Genomic DNA, 17,862 nt, shown 5'->3' on the forward strand with positions numbered 1-17,862 from the left:
AGCTTTGCATGTTGTATAACTGTGTCGATAGTGTAGGGAGTCTATCTTGGAATGTAAGTAACAATATTCTCTTGTATCTTGTTTGTAAATGAAGAAAATTGTCCGTGATACGAGGGGTGATCAATATGTTCAATATGATCAAGTGGTCCTACGAGGATATTGTCAAAATGTTTGATGAGGAATTCCTTTGTATTTTTAAAAAGAAAGAAGTCGCGATCGGTATCTGACTAACAGCAGCGCAAGTTGACCCGCACACCTCAGGTCGCAGCTCAACTGTCCCTTTTTTTTCATTCTCTCTCACCTAATCTAACGTTAATGGGTGGTCACAATGATTTGAATTTTGGTGAACATTCATAAAAGACTTTGTACTTATTGATACTGCCCCGAAATGTTAGTTGTGCATCTTATTTCTGGTTGAGGCCGCGAACTTATTTATCACCATTCGTATTATGAATATGTGTCATAGCCAGGTATATACATGTATACAGCTACGTAAGAATCAAGAATCTGTAGAGTGGTAATAGTGACCTCACAACGTTCACCTTTGCATGTGTGTTCTAGATAGACTTTCTACAATGTTGTTTTGGAACAAAGCCCAACGGTAGATAAATGTCAAGTATTTGTGAAATAATTTGGCAAAAAAATATTAAATCTGATCCAAAGTGTGTAACGGTAGTGTTTCTTGTAATCTTTATACCATGATGTTCTTAAAATTAGATCGCCACTATATGTCCACCCTTAAAATTACTTTCGTCGTCATCTTGTATACTGAATTTTGACAATGAAGAAGAAAAAAAGCCGGAAAAGCCATATTCTGCTTGGTTGCGATCAGATGAGCGAACTGACATGCTCGCTTTTGACGGTTACAGGTTTCGCAACAATGTCACTTGGCAACCGTCAGTTCGCAACAAGGTCTTTTCGCAACAAGGTACAAGACATTTCGCAACATTTGAATGTTATTACATTTGAGTAGTATTAGAAATCGTATTCCAACATAATTATACTCCTACATGCGCACGCCGCGTATGAAACTGTACCGCCCGGTGTATGAAAATCATCATATGCGGCCCCATGTTTTTCTGCCGCCGGGGTTGTCTTTCGCACCCGGTAAGATTTTTACGCGGAGTATGATTATGTTAGGAATACGATTTCTAATACTATTAGGCTTTCAAGATTACTAACATTCAAATGTTGCGAAACGACTTGTACCTTGTTGCGAAAAGGCTTGCCTTATTGCGAACTGACGGTTGCGAACTGACATTATTGCGAAACAACCTGTTACCCTTTTGACTGTGACCTTAAACGCCCCATGTGAGGATCACGTCCGTAGTCTGTAGTGTATACACTGTGCCTCCGCTCTAAAGCAACAAGGTCTATTGTTCTACTTGTTCGGGGACTATATTGACTCTAATATAACTCGATTGTATCAATGTAACTGTCTGCAAAGCTTAGCTTTATTCGTTTAGTGACCATTATCTTAAATCACAACTTGGCACACACGGTCCGGGCAAGCCGCCAACAAACCTTTATTGTTGAATGTAATAAAGGAGTGTTGAATTTTGGCGACATAAGCAATTTAGGTTTTGACATGGTATATCATCGCACCAAAAGTGAAGTCACAAGTCCAGATACGTATATGAGTTTTTTATGGATGTTTATTCCGCAATACACACCCCGTATACGCATCTTACATCGTTTTGTGTCAGTTTTAAGGCGGGTTCATACGTGCGTATATTTTCAAATCCGTATGGGGTCCGTATGGAAGTCTTACCCTTAGCCTCTACCAGGCTCAACAGGTCGCTGGGAAAATAATAGAAATTGGACAAATATAGCCGTATAAAATGCTTCCAAACTTAGCTGGTCGCAAGCCATACTCCTCGGCCAACATTAGATCTGTGGTCTGAAGAGAATGTGATCCACAAAATTGACTTGTTCTGGCCTTATCCAGCACACACACATACTCTCCAAGTTTTAACGCTATGTTGACAAATGTTCTTGATAAATTGGGGCATTTCTTTTCCACACCCGATGGAAATAAAACCTTTGCAAAGAGATAAGAGACCGATACGGTTCATTAGAAAGAAATTTTTAAACGATACTAATGCCCCAATTAGTGTATCAGTTGCCTTTCTAATTAGGCTAAAGCTGATTGTATCGCGCCAAAGTCTGTGTCACTCACCCAGTTGAGAATCCATTTCAAGTCAGAATCACTAGAAGTCATTACTCCATGAAAAATAGAGGTATTGCTTGTGGGTTGTGTTTTTTTAGGACCCCTGGATGCACTGCGATATTTAGTTTTCTAGTATATGGCTAGTTAAAGGTATCAATGCTTCAAGACTATGCCAAGTACTTTCCACAAGTTCCCTACAGTTTTGTGTAGGCTTGTTATGGTGTTAGAAAATGGAAGAGAAAGACCGTATTTTTAAAGTTTTATTTTATTTCATTTTTTTTCGCACACAGTCTTGTTGCTTGCAGCTCTCAGACACCTTGTGCTTAAACGACAATAACTGGAAGTAGCTATTCTGACACGGTATATGCAACAGTTTATATGAATTAGGCCACAGCAAGTAAATCTTATGGATGGCATCAGCGCGCGCATTAATTTTCGCCTGATTTCAGAAAAAAAAAAGTTTTTTTTTTCTCTTCGGGGATGGTCAGATAGACCAAAATAGGCTAACATGTTGTGTTGTAGCATAATAATCATACAAGTGACACTAGGGAGGTAGCCATGACTATAGTGGGAGAAGTGAAACTTGTTGGATAGTTGTAGAAGTGCCAGTTCAGTTCAGTTCATCCTCATATGAGGTGCCATTAGAAGTGCCACCAATATGGAAGTCATGAATGTAGTTGCCAGCTTGGCAAGTGATACCAGTGTACCACACTAGTATCACTTTTACTACACTAGATCACTTCTTTAATACAGCAATGAATGCCTTGTAAGTTGTGATGCCACGTTTTGTCAATTCAAATCTCGTTACGACGTTTATGGTGTATATTTTGAAAATTTAGCCATCTTGTTTTTTTCCCCATCTTGTTTTTTTTATGTCATCCATAAAATTTACTTGCTGTGGCCTTACAACAATCACTGGCTTTATACAGTTGGTAACATTGCATTGAATAAGGAACTCACCTACTTTCCATCAATGACAAACTATTTTACATGGCTTATTTGACTAAATCTTACACCACTGCATGCATTACGCCAAGTTCTCGCATGCCGGTCAGTGCCGTAACATGTTAGTAATGGATCACTTCATTATTATTATTAATTCTGGACAAAATAACGATTGAATTGAGGACATCATCGAAATAAAACCAATAGTAGTAACTAATAACCACTATATCGTTGTTGTTACCAATATGTTTTAACAACACATTTACTTTTGTTACCATTGCTAAGGCTCAGGTCTGGTATATCGAAAGACTTAAAAGAGATTCAAATTTACAAGACCTAAGACGATGATAAATTTGACACAGATTTCAAAGTGTTTATCCTAGAGAATGTACATTCTTTATACAGTTTCAAACACTAATGACAATACGCCAGTATTCAATACTGTGATTGCAAACAAACACATCCACGTCTTGTTTTAAAACAGGTCCACAATTCGAAGTACGTATGTGCAGCAAAATGCATTGTGGGTATAACGTGTCAAAGGTTAAGGCCCCAAAGATACAAACAAAACACGGCATTGTTTCGCAAATCAGCACAATGGTCTAGTCAAGAACTGTTAGGGGTCTTCACCTTTGACATTTTACCCACAATACACTTCGCTGCGCATGCGTACGTAGAATCGTGACCATACTTATTCTCCACATTATGTGGTTGGCTAATTGCGCTTCGTAAAAATACTTTTACTTTTTACTTTATTAGCTTTTAAAGCACAACGGCGATAGATGAAATGCAACATACCCAATTTTGAAAATTTGGCACGTTATACTTCATTCTGAAGGCACGGCAAACAAAATTGGTACCTTGGTAGTGTTTAGAGTCATAGCACCCGCCCTTTTCCGCTAGAGGCTACGACTGCTTGGCAACCAACAAATTTCGCTCAATGAAATTCATTGAATTGGTTGATGTCGTATTTGTCGAGTCACAAATATACTAATGAGTATGTACTTAATTTGCATATTGAAAGTTAGAATCTTTCTTGTCATTTTGTACGTTTGGTTGTCGTTTGGTACTTTTACTTTTACACCGTGCATCATATTCCGATCGTACAATTAATGGTCACACATCCAGTTTTGGTCGTTGAACCTTCGCTCAGCGATCGCCGTTTAGTCAATGCAAGTTCGTATGAGGTCCTTGGTGACATTTTTCATACGCGGTCGTACGCACCACATACGCATGTCAATCGTTTTGTGTCAGTTTTAGATAAGCGCACTGGGACGTACTGTGCGTATTCCTACGTACATAAAACTGACACAAAATGATTCAGAGGCATACCAGCTGCGTATTGTACTAGTACGTAAGACTGCGTATGAAAAAAGTGCACGTGACATGCGGACCTCATACGTACACGCTCGTGTGACTTCACCTTTACACACTGTTACTCTACTCGTCAACTCCTGACAAACGTCTTCCTACAAGTACGTGGTGCTTGCGAAAGCGGCGTTCTGTATGCCGTTGGGCATCTCGGCGTCGTCCTGTACACCAAACAGCTTCTGGATGTCTTCGAACGTCTTGTTCTTGGTCTCGGGCACCTTGACGGCGACGAAGATGCAGAGGAGGACACACACAGCCATGAATATGAGGAACGTGAAGGCGCCGATCCTAGCCTGAAGATGATGGAAACAGACTTGAACTGACATCTAACTCATTTATTGCCTTTGGCAAGAAGGTAATATTTTCGTTGTGTTAGTGTGTGTGTGTGTGTGTGTGTTAGTGTGTGTGTGTGTGTGTGTGTGTGTGTGTGTGTGTGTGTGTGTGTGTGTGTGTGTGTGTGTGCGTCTGTGCATAACTCAAAATGCCTTGAATGGATCCTAACGTATGGGTTAGGGAAACAAAGGTTAAGTTCGATAATGGACCCCTGACGGCCTTTTAAGGTACTGCAACGGAACGTCATTTTTTATACTAAAAAGTATTTGATGTTCTGGACATGCTAGAGTCTTTAGTTTTATTTGTTTATTTATTTATTTCACTTGACAGGTTGGGTACAATCTGAGGGGAGTCGGCAACAGAAATCTAGTTCCTCTACGAGGCCGACTCCCCCAGAAGATATACAAACTTAGGATAAAAACAATAAATGTAAGACAAACCTGACATCAAATACTAAAAGTAATACATACAATACAAAATGAGAAAATAACAAGGTCAATAATGATTAGGAGTAACAGAATAATAGGAGATCAAACGGTAAGGCTATTTTGTAGATAGCTCGCTTTTGTAGCAAAGAGTAACTGCTATAAGTTTGTACTCTCTTGTGCCTTTTTTTAAACTTCGGGGGCAAATTTTGTTTTTAAGGAGGACTCAAGAACATGTTGACAGATCGTCATCGTCTTTGATACGTTTGATAGGTATGTTTTATGCAATACACATGGTTAGGCTTAGGGAAATTAATGCCGTGTTTCCGGCCCAGTATTTTTCAGGGCCGTTATTGGAAACACAACATGGAATTCCCCAGGCTTTACAGACATGACAGCCTGTGGCATGAGATCCGCTGCGCACAATGTCAGTAACGTTATCAGTAAACGTATGAGACATCGTCGATCATAATGTTAAAGTTAAAAACAAGAAAATGAAGGTAAATCTGGCAGGTTATCATGATCAATTTTACTTTGTCCACCCATGGTGTAAAAAGATTCAACTTGTTGCAGAGGAATGCATGATTACCGTATGGTCCTACCTGTAATATAGGGAAGACCAGTCCCACGATGCCGTTCGCGACCAGGTTGGTACTGCCGATGATCATGTAGGCTGCCGGTCGCGCCCCCTGGCGGAACATCTCACCAGTGATGATGAACGGGATGGGGCCTGGGGAGATATCGAAATCCTGTGAGCTTTTTTGGCATTTTCGACAATGGAATTCGGTATCCATATTGTTGTATATACGAAGTTTTGTCATACGTGGGCCCTGATAACCTCAGATACGAATGTTCCGGACCGGCATGTATCCAATGAGGATTAAGGCACTTTTGTTTTGCGAATGACTTGCATAGTCAGCTCTGATGTTCAATTTGTGGGACCATGATAGATTTGATATCATTATAAAGGTATTCAATAGACGTTCCAATTGTGAACAATACTATACAATTGGTAAACTAATAACAGAGATACGACGTCTGAGAACCCCATTAGGGTTGTCCCTGTAGCTCAACTGGTAGCGGCATCACAGTTGAACTCCTGGTTTCAATTCTGTTGGTAACTGTTGGGCTGCACTCCTCGATCTTCCGCAAGGGACGAAAAATGGGGTCCCTCGAGCGCGTTAAGAGCAACCTCCCGAGTAAAAAATATACCCTACTACTAAAACAATAAAGAAACGTACTTCCATATGTACCTCTATGCAAGTCTGAACGAAACATACACACGTATGTAACATTACCTAAAACTAGTGCATCGAATGATTCTTCATGACGGCAGACAAAGTCTAGACAGTCTTACCGAGTCCGATGGCGAAGGCAATGATGAAGAGGATGATGAAGACGATGCTGAGATAGGCGATCCACTGGTACGGGTTCTCGTACGGAGCAGCGGTGGACATCGTTAGGCTGGGAGTCGGAATCCCTGTGTGGAGGAAAAATATGATAGAAGTGTATAGAATTGTTTTCACACATCCAAGTGCCAGCTACGTAAGATGACGTTTCGGACACCTTCCTCTGGACAATGCTGTTTGGCTCTACTCCGCTAGGTGGCGATTCCAAAATGATCGAGCAGCTAGCAGTGCAGCAGCGACATCTAGCTGCAGTGCGAAGAAGAGCAGTCAATATCGCCCAAGCTGTGGATGGTGACAGTCACCGAATCGTCGACAATCGTTGCGTAGAAAGAATTTCATCAAACTCGATGAAACTGTTCACGAATGACACCAGTAGAAAAATTCTGATTTGTACCAGACAGCAGAATGGAGATGGTAGTCCAATTAAAAAAATTCCCTGTTCAATGAAGAATTCACTGACTCACTTATTGTTAATGTAGGGGGCTGAAACTGAAAACATTTGGTGTAGCCTATCTCTCCTTCAGCAGAAATGAAAAAAACGAATTTGACGATTCTGTTAGGACCCTTTCAACCGCACAACAACATGCATTGGACTCGAATATGATTTGCAATGGAAAAATATGATCCTAAATGCAAAACAACATGCAAAATGCAAAGAAAAATTCTTTATCAAAGACGGTTCTGTGAAATCTTTCAGTGGTCGCCGAGCGATCGTGGCAAGGTCGCACTCTCTACTGCGAGGAGGTGTTAGTTACACTTTTACCTGTTACAGTTTCCACGGTAGGGAAGATACAGGACCCAGCGGAGTCTAGGACACCAGTCGGCCAGCGACCCTGTGCACAACCGCACTCACAATACAGGTTCTGAGTGAAATATAAAAAGAAATTTTAGACAGACATGTCAGGAAAGAGATATCGATCGCCATCTGGCCGAATCGGCGATTTTAAAGGTAGAAGAGGTCCCGATATACCCCTCACATTAGGCGAAAATCGATCGGACGACGAGTCTGCAAGCTCTAAATAACGAGGAGGCATGACCCTGCGACGAAGAAATGGCAGAGTTCCCCCTTCCCCTCAGGGTCATGCCTCCTCGTAATTTAGAGCTTGCAAACTCGTCCTCCGATCGATTTTCGCCTAATATGAGGGGGTTAATAGGAGTATTTGTCGACAAAGTAGTCTCCAATTCATAAATCCTAAATTTGTTGAACACATTGATCTGAAGTGACATTATTCCAAGTCGAAAAGTTCTAAGTGCATGTCTTATAGGGAAAAACATTAAGTTTACGTACTCAATAACTAGGGTCACTACCGATATATCAAAGTGTGAATGAAATGAAAAAAAGTGTCTTTTGTCTTTTGGGGTACTATATGAAGATGTAGTTGGAAAAGACCCACGCAAGTCTCGGACGTCCGGATATAGTCCGTGTTCTCGCGAGACTAGGTCATTCCGTGATCAAGATGTACTCAGCGAAATTTGGAGGTACGTGTTTCCAAGAGACACCGATCCAAGAATATTCTATCAACTTTAAGAAGATCACAAGAAGTTGTAATGTGAGCGGTATACCTCCGTAAGGCCCAGGGTAACCGTCAGGATGGCAAACGAGAAAGCCATGAAGGCGACTGGCCACAGCAGCAGAGCCTTCCTCCCTGCCTTGTCGATCACCATCACCTGGGAAAACAAACAAAACTCAAAATTGAACTACATGTTACTCCTCAAGACAGTGGTTTGAGTTGTTGACTTAGAATCTAAAGGTTCTGGATTCGAATCCTTAGCAGGCCCTAATGTTATGCCCTTGGAAAAGGTACTTTTACACTTGTTTCCTCACAATAATCCCTCAGAAATGAGTTCCTAGTTTCAGTTAGGGACGTCTTAAGAACGTTAAAGAACTCATGATATTTATCGCAAGGACTTTGAATTTGTCTTTGTTGAATTCACAATTAGCTTTACATTTCTGCCAGCTTTTCTTTCTGTGGTTCTGCCAGGTGTGAGTAGATAGAACCTCGCAGCTTGTACCTACTGTTTAAAACTGGTGTGTGCAGGTAAAGTCACATGAAAGTGTATTTCAACTCCGTATGACGTTCCTATTGACATTTTTTCATACGCAATTGTACGCACCTCCTACGCAGTTCAATCGTTTTGTCTCAGTGTTAGGCACGTGTACTGGACCGTTCTTTGCGTATGCCTGCGTACCTAAAACCGACGCAAAATGATTGAGATGTGTATGAATGCGATGCGTATTGTGCGTACGACTGCGTATGAAAAGATACTGTCAATACGGACCTCATACGTATTTGATATACATGTACACGCTTATGTGACGGCACCTTAACAAGCAAAAAACGCCTTACCGATACGACTGTCATCAGCACGTTGATCCCGCCCACCCCGATGGTCGCGTAGTCGCTGTACTCCGCAGGCACACCAGCCTGGAGGAAGATCGACGTGGAGTAGAAGAAGATCTGCAAAGCAAGGTAAAAACACGTAACTTGAGTTCCGCGATCTCAAACCTACTGTCTCTCCCTCAAGACGGGAGCCGATGCCGACTGCTTGGCACATTCGACCCGTTACACTTCCGTTTACGAAATCGGCTACGGGTCACATCAACTTAAGGGGAACAAAAGCGCTCTACTTTATGTACGGTAATTGTGTCAAATACTGCCGCAGATGAACATTCGTTCAAACACTAGGCTGCGGTTTGCCGAAAGAGGGGCCCTGCCGGCAGTACACCGGCTGTTTTGGACGCACATTCGAACGTGCCCCCTACGCATGGCCCTGTGGGACACCTTGCGGTTACCGGAATATTTTAGGGCCCGGCCGAACCCCGGGTTGTTTTTAAGTCGTGCTTAAAGTGAACCCGGGACTCGGTAAAGAAATTGACGCCGTATGCTAATCATGACCCCAAAGTGCCGCACCGGTGCCCCGAGTGCAGCGAGATACCACCTTTAGTGAGGATTATTGTTAAGACACGAGACGTACCGCGTTTACTCCGGAGAACTGCTGCCCCAGCATGACCAGGACGCAGACCATGAGCTGCGGGCGGACGGAGCGGGACTTGAGCAGGGCCAGCAGGCTCATCCTCGGCTCGCTCATCTCGTTCTCGTGCTCGTGCCGCATCTCCTGGATGGCGACGTCGATGTTGACGTGTGACCCCTGTAGAATCTTCAGGGCTGATGGAAAAATAAACCGTCATGTTAGTCATGAAGGTCACTTTCCTTTTAAAAGGAGAAGAAAGTTAAGCAATCATCTTAAATATCCACTGTCTTTCGTCAGTGACTGATCCTAGGGTCACTTTTCCAAACCAGCACCCGCCCGGGTAGTTTGTGGGACCCAAAAATATATATGACCTTTAATATAACAAGCCATACAAAGCGTAAACAAATAGTCAAAAGCATGAATAATGTTTATTTCTTGATAGACACTTTTCCCTCAAGCAGTCCGGCCGACAGAATCGAAAATATGGCCTGAGCAATAGTTTATCTTTAGATGTTATCTTAAATATACTATTTGGCTCGCCCCTGAGGCGTCGCCAAAAATTGTCTGACCAGTACCGTTTACAAAATCTATCCAGTTGCTGGAGTAACGTTTGCTTTTGTCTTGTGTATCTTATGACCAGGAAGCATAACCTTCGCAGTGACGTATCTGTTAAACATAGCCTGACTAAAATGGCGCCCCTAGCGGCCGGCCCTACAATTGCCGCCGCCCTCGGGGAGGGGGTCATTAACCCCATCGAGAGATTGTGTAAAAACAGGCTACTGTTTTCCATACCTTTTCTCGAAGCTTCCTCGTTGTCTTTATCTATGAGGAGACACCTCGGACTCTCCGGGAGGAACATCATGACCACGGACTGGAGCACGGCTGGGATGACGTAAAACCCCAGCAGGTACGGCCACAGGTCCTCGTTCCCTTTTGGTAGCAAAACAAAGGCAATGTTGAAATACAAAAGAGTTTACAGTTTAGCTAGATCCACAATAAGCCTCATAAGAAGCTATTCTTCCTGAAGTATACACATTCATATCTACACATTACAATTAACGCATACAGAGACATACAAAGTGGCATTAGATAGCAAAAATAACATAATTCCTTAAAGGCAATAATTACAGTCCAATACTTGCTAATTGTCGACTGTCTTGTTCCACAATTGAGACATTCTGTACAGAAAGCGCCTTTTCTGAGAGTTAAAAGAGAAAACCAAAAATACAACATCTTCGAGAAAACGCAGTATGTTTCCCTGCCAGTAATTTCCAATGTGTCAAGCTTCTCGCACACAGTAATATATCATTCGGTTCGGCCCCGAGGCGTCGCCAAAAACGGGACGCCCTTTTCTTCCCGGTGCCAGTGGATCAAACGTTACTGTCCCGCATTACGCTGTGTGTATTTACCTACTGTAGGAAACTGCCTTTCATAATACCTGTTGCAATTGTTTTGCAATGAACATTGACTTGACTTGACAAATATAACGAAGATGGGAAAACAACAGACTTACCGAGTATCTGTTGCAGGCCGAATATCTGTGATACCAGGATACCGATGGTGATGAAGAGCTGATGAGTGACACCGATAGCCCCGCGCAGGTTGGGTGGGGACACCTCGGACAGGTACATCGGGACGACACCGATGGCACAGCCTGTGTGATTCAACAGCACGTAGAAGACTTCATCTTAGTGAGTTTTTGTAAATTCTTGTTTTTATTCATTATAGTGATTTTCACTTATTCTGTTTATGCTATTTCCTGCGTATGCAACTTTGAGGGCGTATGCAATCATGAGGGACAAAATTTGGAACCGGGCCAAACCATCCTTCCCGCCTTGGGGAACGAAATTTGGACTCGGGCCAAACCAACTTTCCCGCCACGAGGGACCAAATTTGGAACCGAGCCAAACCAACTTTCCCGCCTCGGGGGACCTAATTTGGACTCGGGCCAAACCAACTTTACCATCATGAGCGACCAGATTGGACCCGGCCAAACACAAATTCCATCCTTTTGGGAGCAAATTTGGACCCGGGCCAAGCCAAACTTCCCATCCTGAGAGTTTCCACTTACACCATCTTCCGCGTCGCATCTTGTCACTCGACATTATTCAAATAATTGAGGACACACACAAAAGCACACACAAAAACATAACCTCCGTTGTTGCGAAGGTAAAAAACTGACGACTGTAAGTAAGTACCACTAGTACTGGTATGTTTAAATGTACCTGCTACTGTCGTTAACTACCGACATACTAGTATACGTGGGGCCCCAATTCTCCCGTAGTATAAGTAGGAGGGGGGGGGGGGGTCTAGTATCCGAAGAAGACGAGACCGTACCATTGTGCACGCCCATGATGGTCCTCCCCACGATGATCATCTGGAATGACGTCTGCATGTGAGAACCCCACATCAGCAGCGCGCCGGAAACGGATAGCAGATTGATGCACACCATGGTCCATTTCCTGTGGTGGGAAATCACAGTTTACAGTGCAGTCACTTTTAATAATTTCTGCCACACAAAATAACAGAAAATAAAAGAACAGTTTTGCTAGTGCTAGGAATTCTTCAGTGCACGTACTAGTAATACACATCAGGTACGAGAAGAACGACGTTCACATTTGCACTGATTAGTTTACGGCCTATTTTTCCTCGGGCCCCGGGTTGATTTTAAGTGGAAGTTTAGAAAAGATAGAAAAAACAGCCCTTCAACTACCCTAGCGGAGCCCATTCTCTAATCGTAACCGTAGAATTCATAAGGAATACTACAGAATAATTATATTATGTCGCATTTTGTTTGTTCAAGCATTTTTTCATTCGTGAAAGCTGGCAACTTTTCATGAGGTCATAAAAAAGACGTAAGGGTCAAAGAAGATATAACAAAGATACAGATCACATGAGTTAGGCTTAGGTCCCAATTGGAAAAAAAGGGTATTTGGCACTTTCGGGCGTGGCCCTTCTATACGTAGTCCCATGGGACACCTTTCGGTGTATTTTTTTGGGCACGGCCGGGTACCGGGTTCAATTTAAGTCAGACTTAACATAAAGCCGGAACCCGATAGCAAGTGGTACCCCCGGTATCCGGCAGTGAACTGGCGGAACAACTTTGCGGCTTTGGGGCCCGGCCAGGAATATATCCCTGACGGGTACCAGTGCAATTGGGACCTAAGCCTTAAAGTTTAAACCGTCAACCAGCTCACATACCTTCCAAGAAACGACCCTGTGAGCGGCCCGACCAGAAGCGAGCCGAACAGCCCACCGAGACAGTAGATGGACACGGTGCAGGACCACAGCAGGGTGGACTGGTCACTGCCCAGCTCCTCACCGAACAGGTGGAAGTACGACTCATTGTAGAATTTCTGCAGCTCCTGTAGTGGACATGGGGCAAATGATTGTAAGCGATGTTTCCTCTTATTTCTTCAGAAGACATTAAACTAGATGAGTAGACAAGACAAAGTGGCAAATAACTCAAGTTCTGCGAATTAAATCCATACTGCCACTTGCTTGTACAGTGTTAAATAATGCAGTACAAAGAGTGGATCATTTATAGAATGGTATAGATAAACAGTTGGGAGATGTTTAAGAGAAAGTTCATATTCCCTACGTGCACCTACGTCACACGAAATGACTATAAACGTTTCAATGGAATGGATTTCAAAGTTCATGATAACACACTTGTGAGACTTGTCACGACGTCGGTAGAGAATTACAACACTGGACGGGATAGCAGTGCCCACAGATGATTAGAAGACCGATTCCTATAAGGGTGGGTTTACACGTACGTATATATTCAAGTCCGTATGAGGTCCGTATGGCTGTCTGAGCCCCTGCCAGGCTCCACAGGTCGCTCAAAAAATAGTAGAAATTGGACAGATATGGACAGATGATATGTGAGTTAGCTGGGTAGCAAACCATACGCCTCGGACATGTACAGCTAACTCCTCTGGTATGTTATCTGTCTATATCTGTCCAATTTTCACTATTTTTCCAACGACCTGTGGAGCCTGGTAGAGGCTAAGTCTTCCATACGGATCCCATACGGAGTGACACACGTGTGAACTCCCAGTTCACTAGACAGAGGCGACCTTTTTACGATCCCCTGCCTTGCAATTTGATATAGCGCTCAACAAATTCAAAATAGAATATAGAAAATTTCTTTCTTACTTTGTAATACAGTACTATGTTTTGAATTCGTATTTTGGTGCTATCCCAGTTACGAAATCAAGAGTAACACAGATCCAACCGAGCAGTGTAATGAGACAAAACAAATAGCACTGCCTGTTCGTAGCCATTTGAAACTCTCGTTGCCATATCACTTATAGTTTGATACCATATCCGAACGTTGCACAACTTTGTATGGGGGGTAGGGGGTTTGTTCGGCTGACAAGAAGCAAAAACGTGAATAAAGCAACGTTAACATTTCAATTACAAATTTACGACAGCATCGTGATAGATGGTAAAAGATTAATACACCGAGTCAAATTCCTGATCAACTACGCCACGAAATATCAGAATGTGGACAGGGCATGCTCCAGTGCGTGCACTCAAAGTGACGGAACGTGGTAAGTTTAAAGAGAAGAAAACCGTTTAGGAGACGGAAATCAGCTTGGCCGCCGGAGGTGGGGCGGGCCACTGTAAGCGCGATGTAATCAGTCTAAGATCCCAAGCTTTATTCCAATTGACAACGGAAAATCTTGAACCTTTGAGCTGTCATCAAAACTTCAGATCGAGATTTCATTGTTTACATTTGGTGTTACCGATGTATGAAAGTATTGAGTTGCCCCTATACATTAAAAATCATTCTCACACCATTGTATAAGGGCGCGTCCATCTCCGTTTCTATAGCCCTTGGGCCACGCAGGCCACTACTGCTAGTGGGGCTAGTTCACTGTAAGTGGCGTGTATTGAGTTTCCATACTCTTTCTCACTCAGAAGTTCTGAGTGCTAGAAAGAAGTCTATACCATTGTCAAATCTTTGCTATGACCAGGCCGGGTTTTTAAAACCCCAGAATGTAAGACGAACTCTCTACCTCCCAGGCCATTGCACATCCGCCTGTCTGACCTAAAGTTTGTGAGCCGTATTTTTTATTGCAGAATGCCCAAACGCTTCACAACCATAATATTGACAAAAGCAACCCTCTTAACAACAGCGTACCACTCAGAGTCCGCCCTAGCATCCCTTCTACACAGCGTAACCAAGGAATGTTCAACACTGCCTACGTGAGTCGGGGTTGTTGCCAAGGTGAAATATTGTGACATATTACACTTTTTCTCCGCCGTATAGCTCCTTTTCTTAGCAACCGAGCATTTGTGCAAACAACGATAAAGGAATTGTGTCTCGGGCTTGTGAAAATATAATCACAGGCAAACAGATGGTGTGGACTTTTGGACCGTTGTATTCATTCCGGGTTTACTTATTAAGCTATTAGGAAGGGGGGAATACGTGATACACCTCCGCTACGCCCCCACCACGCCCAAAAAATGCCGACAAGAGTTGAGAAAGGAGATACGCGACCTTTTAACTTGGGTTTAGGTCGGTCGCTTGACATGTCATTCGGAAGCTATGATGTTATTTCGATAAAAAGAAATCTGTGATAAATTCCTAAAAATGATTCGAGTTGTTTCCTGGTTATACGACGCGGTTTACATACGTCGTAGTCGGTCGTATGATTTTGATATGTCGTAGAATTTTGGAGCGAACTACAACAGAACTAAACACATGCAGTTATACCCCCTTTTATTCCAGGACGGTTCTCTCGTCGCGCTCTCTCTCTGCGACCTAAAATTGGACATATAGCTCAACGAATTGTATAGAGAATTCTCTGTCACACCTTTACATACCGTATGATATATCCAGTATGAAATCAAAGGTTACACAATATTTAGGTCGCAGTGAGAGCGCATTGCGATCGCCGTCTAGTGGAAAGGGGGCCTAAAAGCAAAGATTCAAAACACTATTTCAGTAATAGTATATTCTAATTTGTGCGACTATTCCAAGATCTAGTAACCCAAGTTGACATTAAATATGACCTGGTCCTCACCTCCTAAAATTGTTTTCACCAACAGTGCAAAGTCCGAAGGAAATGGCTCTGTTGGAGGCATATTTTGCTCGAGGAAACGCTGCGTTTATGAGTTGTTTAAACAATTGCTGATTTGCAATCATGATCTTGATAGATCCATTTGGGCGTTGCCAAATTTGCTGCTCGCTTTTACTGTACCCACTACCATTGTAGCTAAGACTGAACGCAGGCAAACCCACGACATTACTCGATAAAAAAAGTTTTTGGTTCATCTATGTTTTTCTTGTTTTTTTTTTCTGTAAGTAGGTCTTTACCCTGAGCTAGAAGGACTTTCCATCGCCGTGCCCTAGACACAGTGAATAACCCCTACTACCTTAAAAAATCTATGAGACTACCTTAAAGTTTGTCTTTTTAATTAGTCATGTAGAGACTGTGCAATAAAGGACGCATGCCGAACTTGTGCTCCTAACGTTACCTGTTCCGGTGCGTTCAGTACACTGATGGTGTATCCAAACTGGAAGGACCCCAGGTCGGCGATGAATACAGTGAAGGCCAGAAGAAACGTCAGTTTCTGAAAAGGTAAAATTATCTTGATAAGTAACGAGCCAACAACCAGGCATGCAGTAATGCTGAGTTGTGGCTATTCAAAACAAAATTGTTTAAGCCAAAAAAGAAATTGTAAGTTGGTTAAAACTGTTAGGCAGTATTTAACCAGTGCCAGACAAGTACTAGTCTACCTTCAACGTATTTTCGGAGTTATTTTGTAAGGGTGCGGTCACATACGGCAATCTTCGTACGATTTTGATGCCCAATGGTTTTCAAGTAGGCTGTGACAGAAACAACCATGCATCGACAAGGATCTAAAACGTTGTGAAGCAAGACAGCTGAACTTTGCAGTACACGCGCATTGTTGTCCCAAAAATGACTATTATTAACTTTTCTATCGAAAGACAATCGCACGACGTATATGACCGCACTCTAACTTCATACAACCCATTGAAGACATCAACCTTATTCTTGTTATCCACAGCAACATTATTTGAACATTTTTAGAGCAAGCGGTCATGATTTTTTTGCCACAAGTTCCTAGAAACCCTCTACCAAAACAATAGATTTATCGGAACAACCTCCCTACAGACGACAAGATTTCCTCTTTAAAGTTACATGCACATTCATCTTAGCTATAGCCCGTTGAGCAATTTTGATGTCAAAGAATTTTCAAGAAACTTCTGACAGAAACAATTACAACCACAGACAAGGATATCTAAGTCGACGTCTTTTTCGGTAACAACGTGGTTGCATTCTGTACCACGTAGGCACGACCATATCACAAGAATGCCCGGCCCTCAGTTCGAAATCGCACGACAATCGTAAGTATTGTCACAACTTGAGACATTGTCACAACTTGATACAATCACTCACCCCTTTCGTGGCTTCGGAGAAGTCCACCTCGGTTTTTGTGTTGTCTCCAGGAGGCTTCATTTTTCGTATCCGGCTCGGCGAAAGACCAACAACGTTACTGCGTCCTAACAGTTCACCTTGTACTTAGTGTTTGCAGACACGTTCTCTCCGGCTGCGTAACACAATGACCGGGTCGCCAGGTACATAGCAACCACTCAGGTTCTCTGTAAGTAGGTGTGGTTCCAACATTGCAAGTATGATCGGTCAATGTCGAATTTATAAGAGCTCCGCGACCTCGCACACGTACACTCGATACATGATGTTAACCTTTAACGACTTCGTGGGGTAGCGAGGAATAATGCAAGGGTGTTCTGTCCAGACTTTACAGGTCCTGGGTTTGAATACTCTGACATGCTCTGATGTTGTACCACAGGGAAAGGCAACTTACACGATTTTTTTTACTTCATCCGGGTGAAAATGAGCACCCAGGATCAGGTAGGGGCGTCTCTTGGATAAGACGTTAAATGGAGGTTCAGTGTTTCAGGAGAGTCACATCTCTTTCATCGGAAAGAGTAAGTGACCTTTCTGTCGTGAATGGATAAAATAAACCTGTTCCGGATATGCAGATTGTGCTGTTCATTACAGACCTATTGTGTCACATCATGAGGCGGTTTACAATAATATGCTTTTCATTGATTACCAAAATAAAGTACTCATTTGCATGAATTGTATCACTTAATGATCCTCTCTCCATATAAAGCAAAGTTGTTCGAACTATAAGTTATCACAGCCAAGAAGGTTGTTGTAGCATTTTGACA

General features: G+C 42.7%; 1 protein-coding gene across 1 annotated transcript; it reads right to left on the minus strand.

Annotated features, from left to right (window-relative positions):
• Window positions 1-3,252: 3,252 nt before the first annotated feature.
• LOC118408397 (solute carrier family 2, facilitated glucose transporter member 5-like) lies at window positions 3,253-17,125 on the minus strand. The gene is made up of 13 exons (XM_035809167.1): window positions 17,066-17,125; window positions 16,119-16,283; window positions 12,828-12,991; window positions 11,964-12,088; window positions 11,140-11,280; window positions 10,419-10,556; window positions 9,630-9,820; window positions 9,002-9,112; window positions 8,217-8,321; window positions 7,417-7,516; window positions 6,602-6,724; window positions 5,847-5,974; window positions 3,253-4,779 (listed from the first exon to the last, which is right to left on the minus strand). Exons 1-13 carry the CDS (start codon window positions 17,123-17,125, stop codon window positions 4,585-4,587), a joined length of 1,746 nt encoding a protein of 581 aa, XP_035665060.1. The 3' UTR covers window positions 3,253-4,584.
• Window positions 17,126-17,862: the final 737 nt, after the last annotated feature.

This window comes from Branchiostoma floridae, unplaced genomic scaffold (genome assembly GCF_000003815.2).
Source record: "Branchiostoma floridae strain S238N-H82 unplaced genomic scaffold, Bfl_VNyyK Sc7u5tJ_1582, whole genome shotgun sequence".
Lineage (NCBI taxonomy): Eukaryota > Metazoa > Chordata > Leptocardii > Amphioxiformes > Branchiostomatidae > Branchiostoma > Branchiostoma floridae.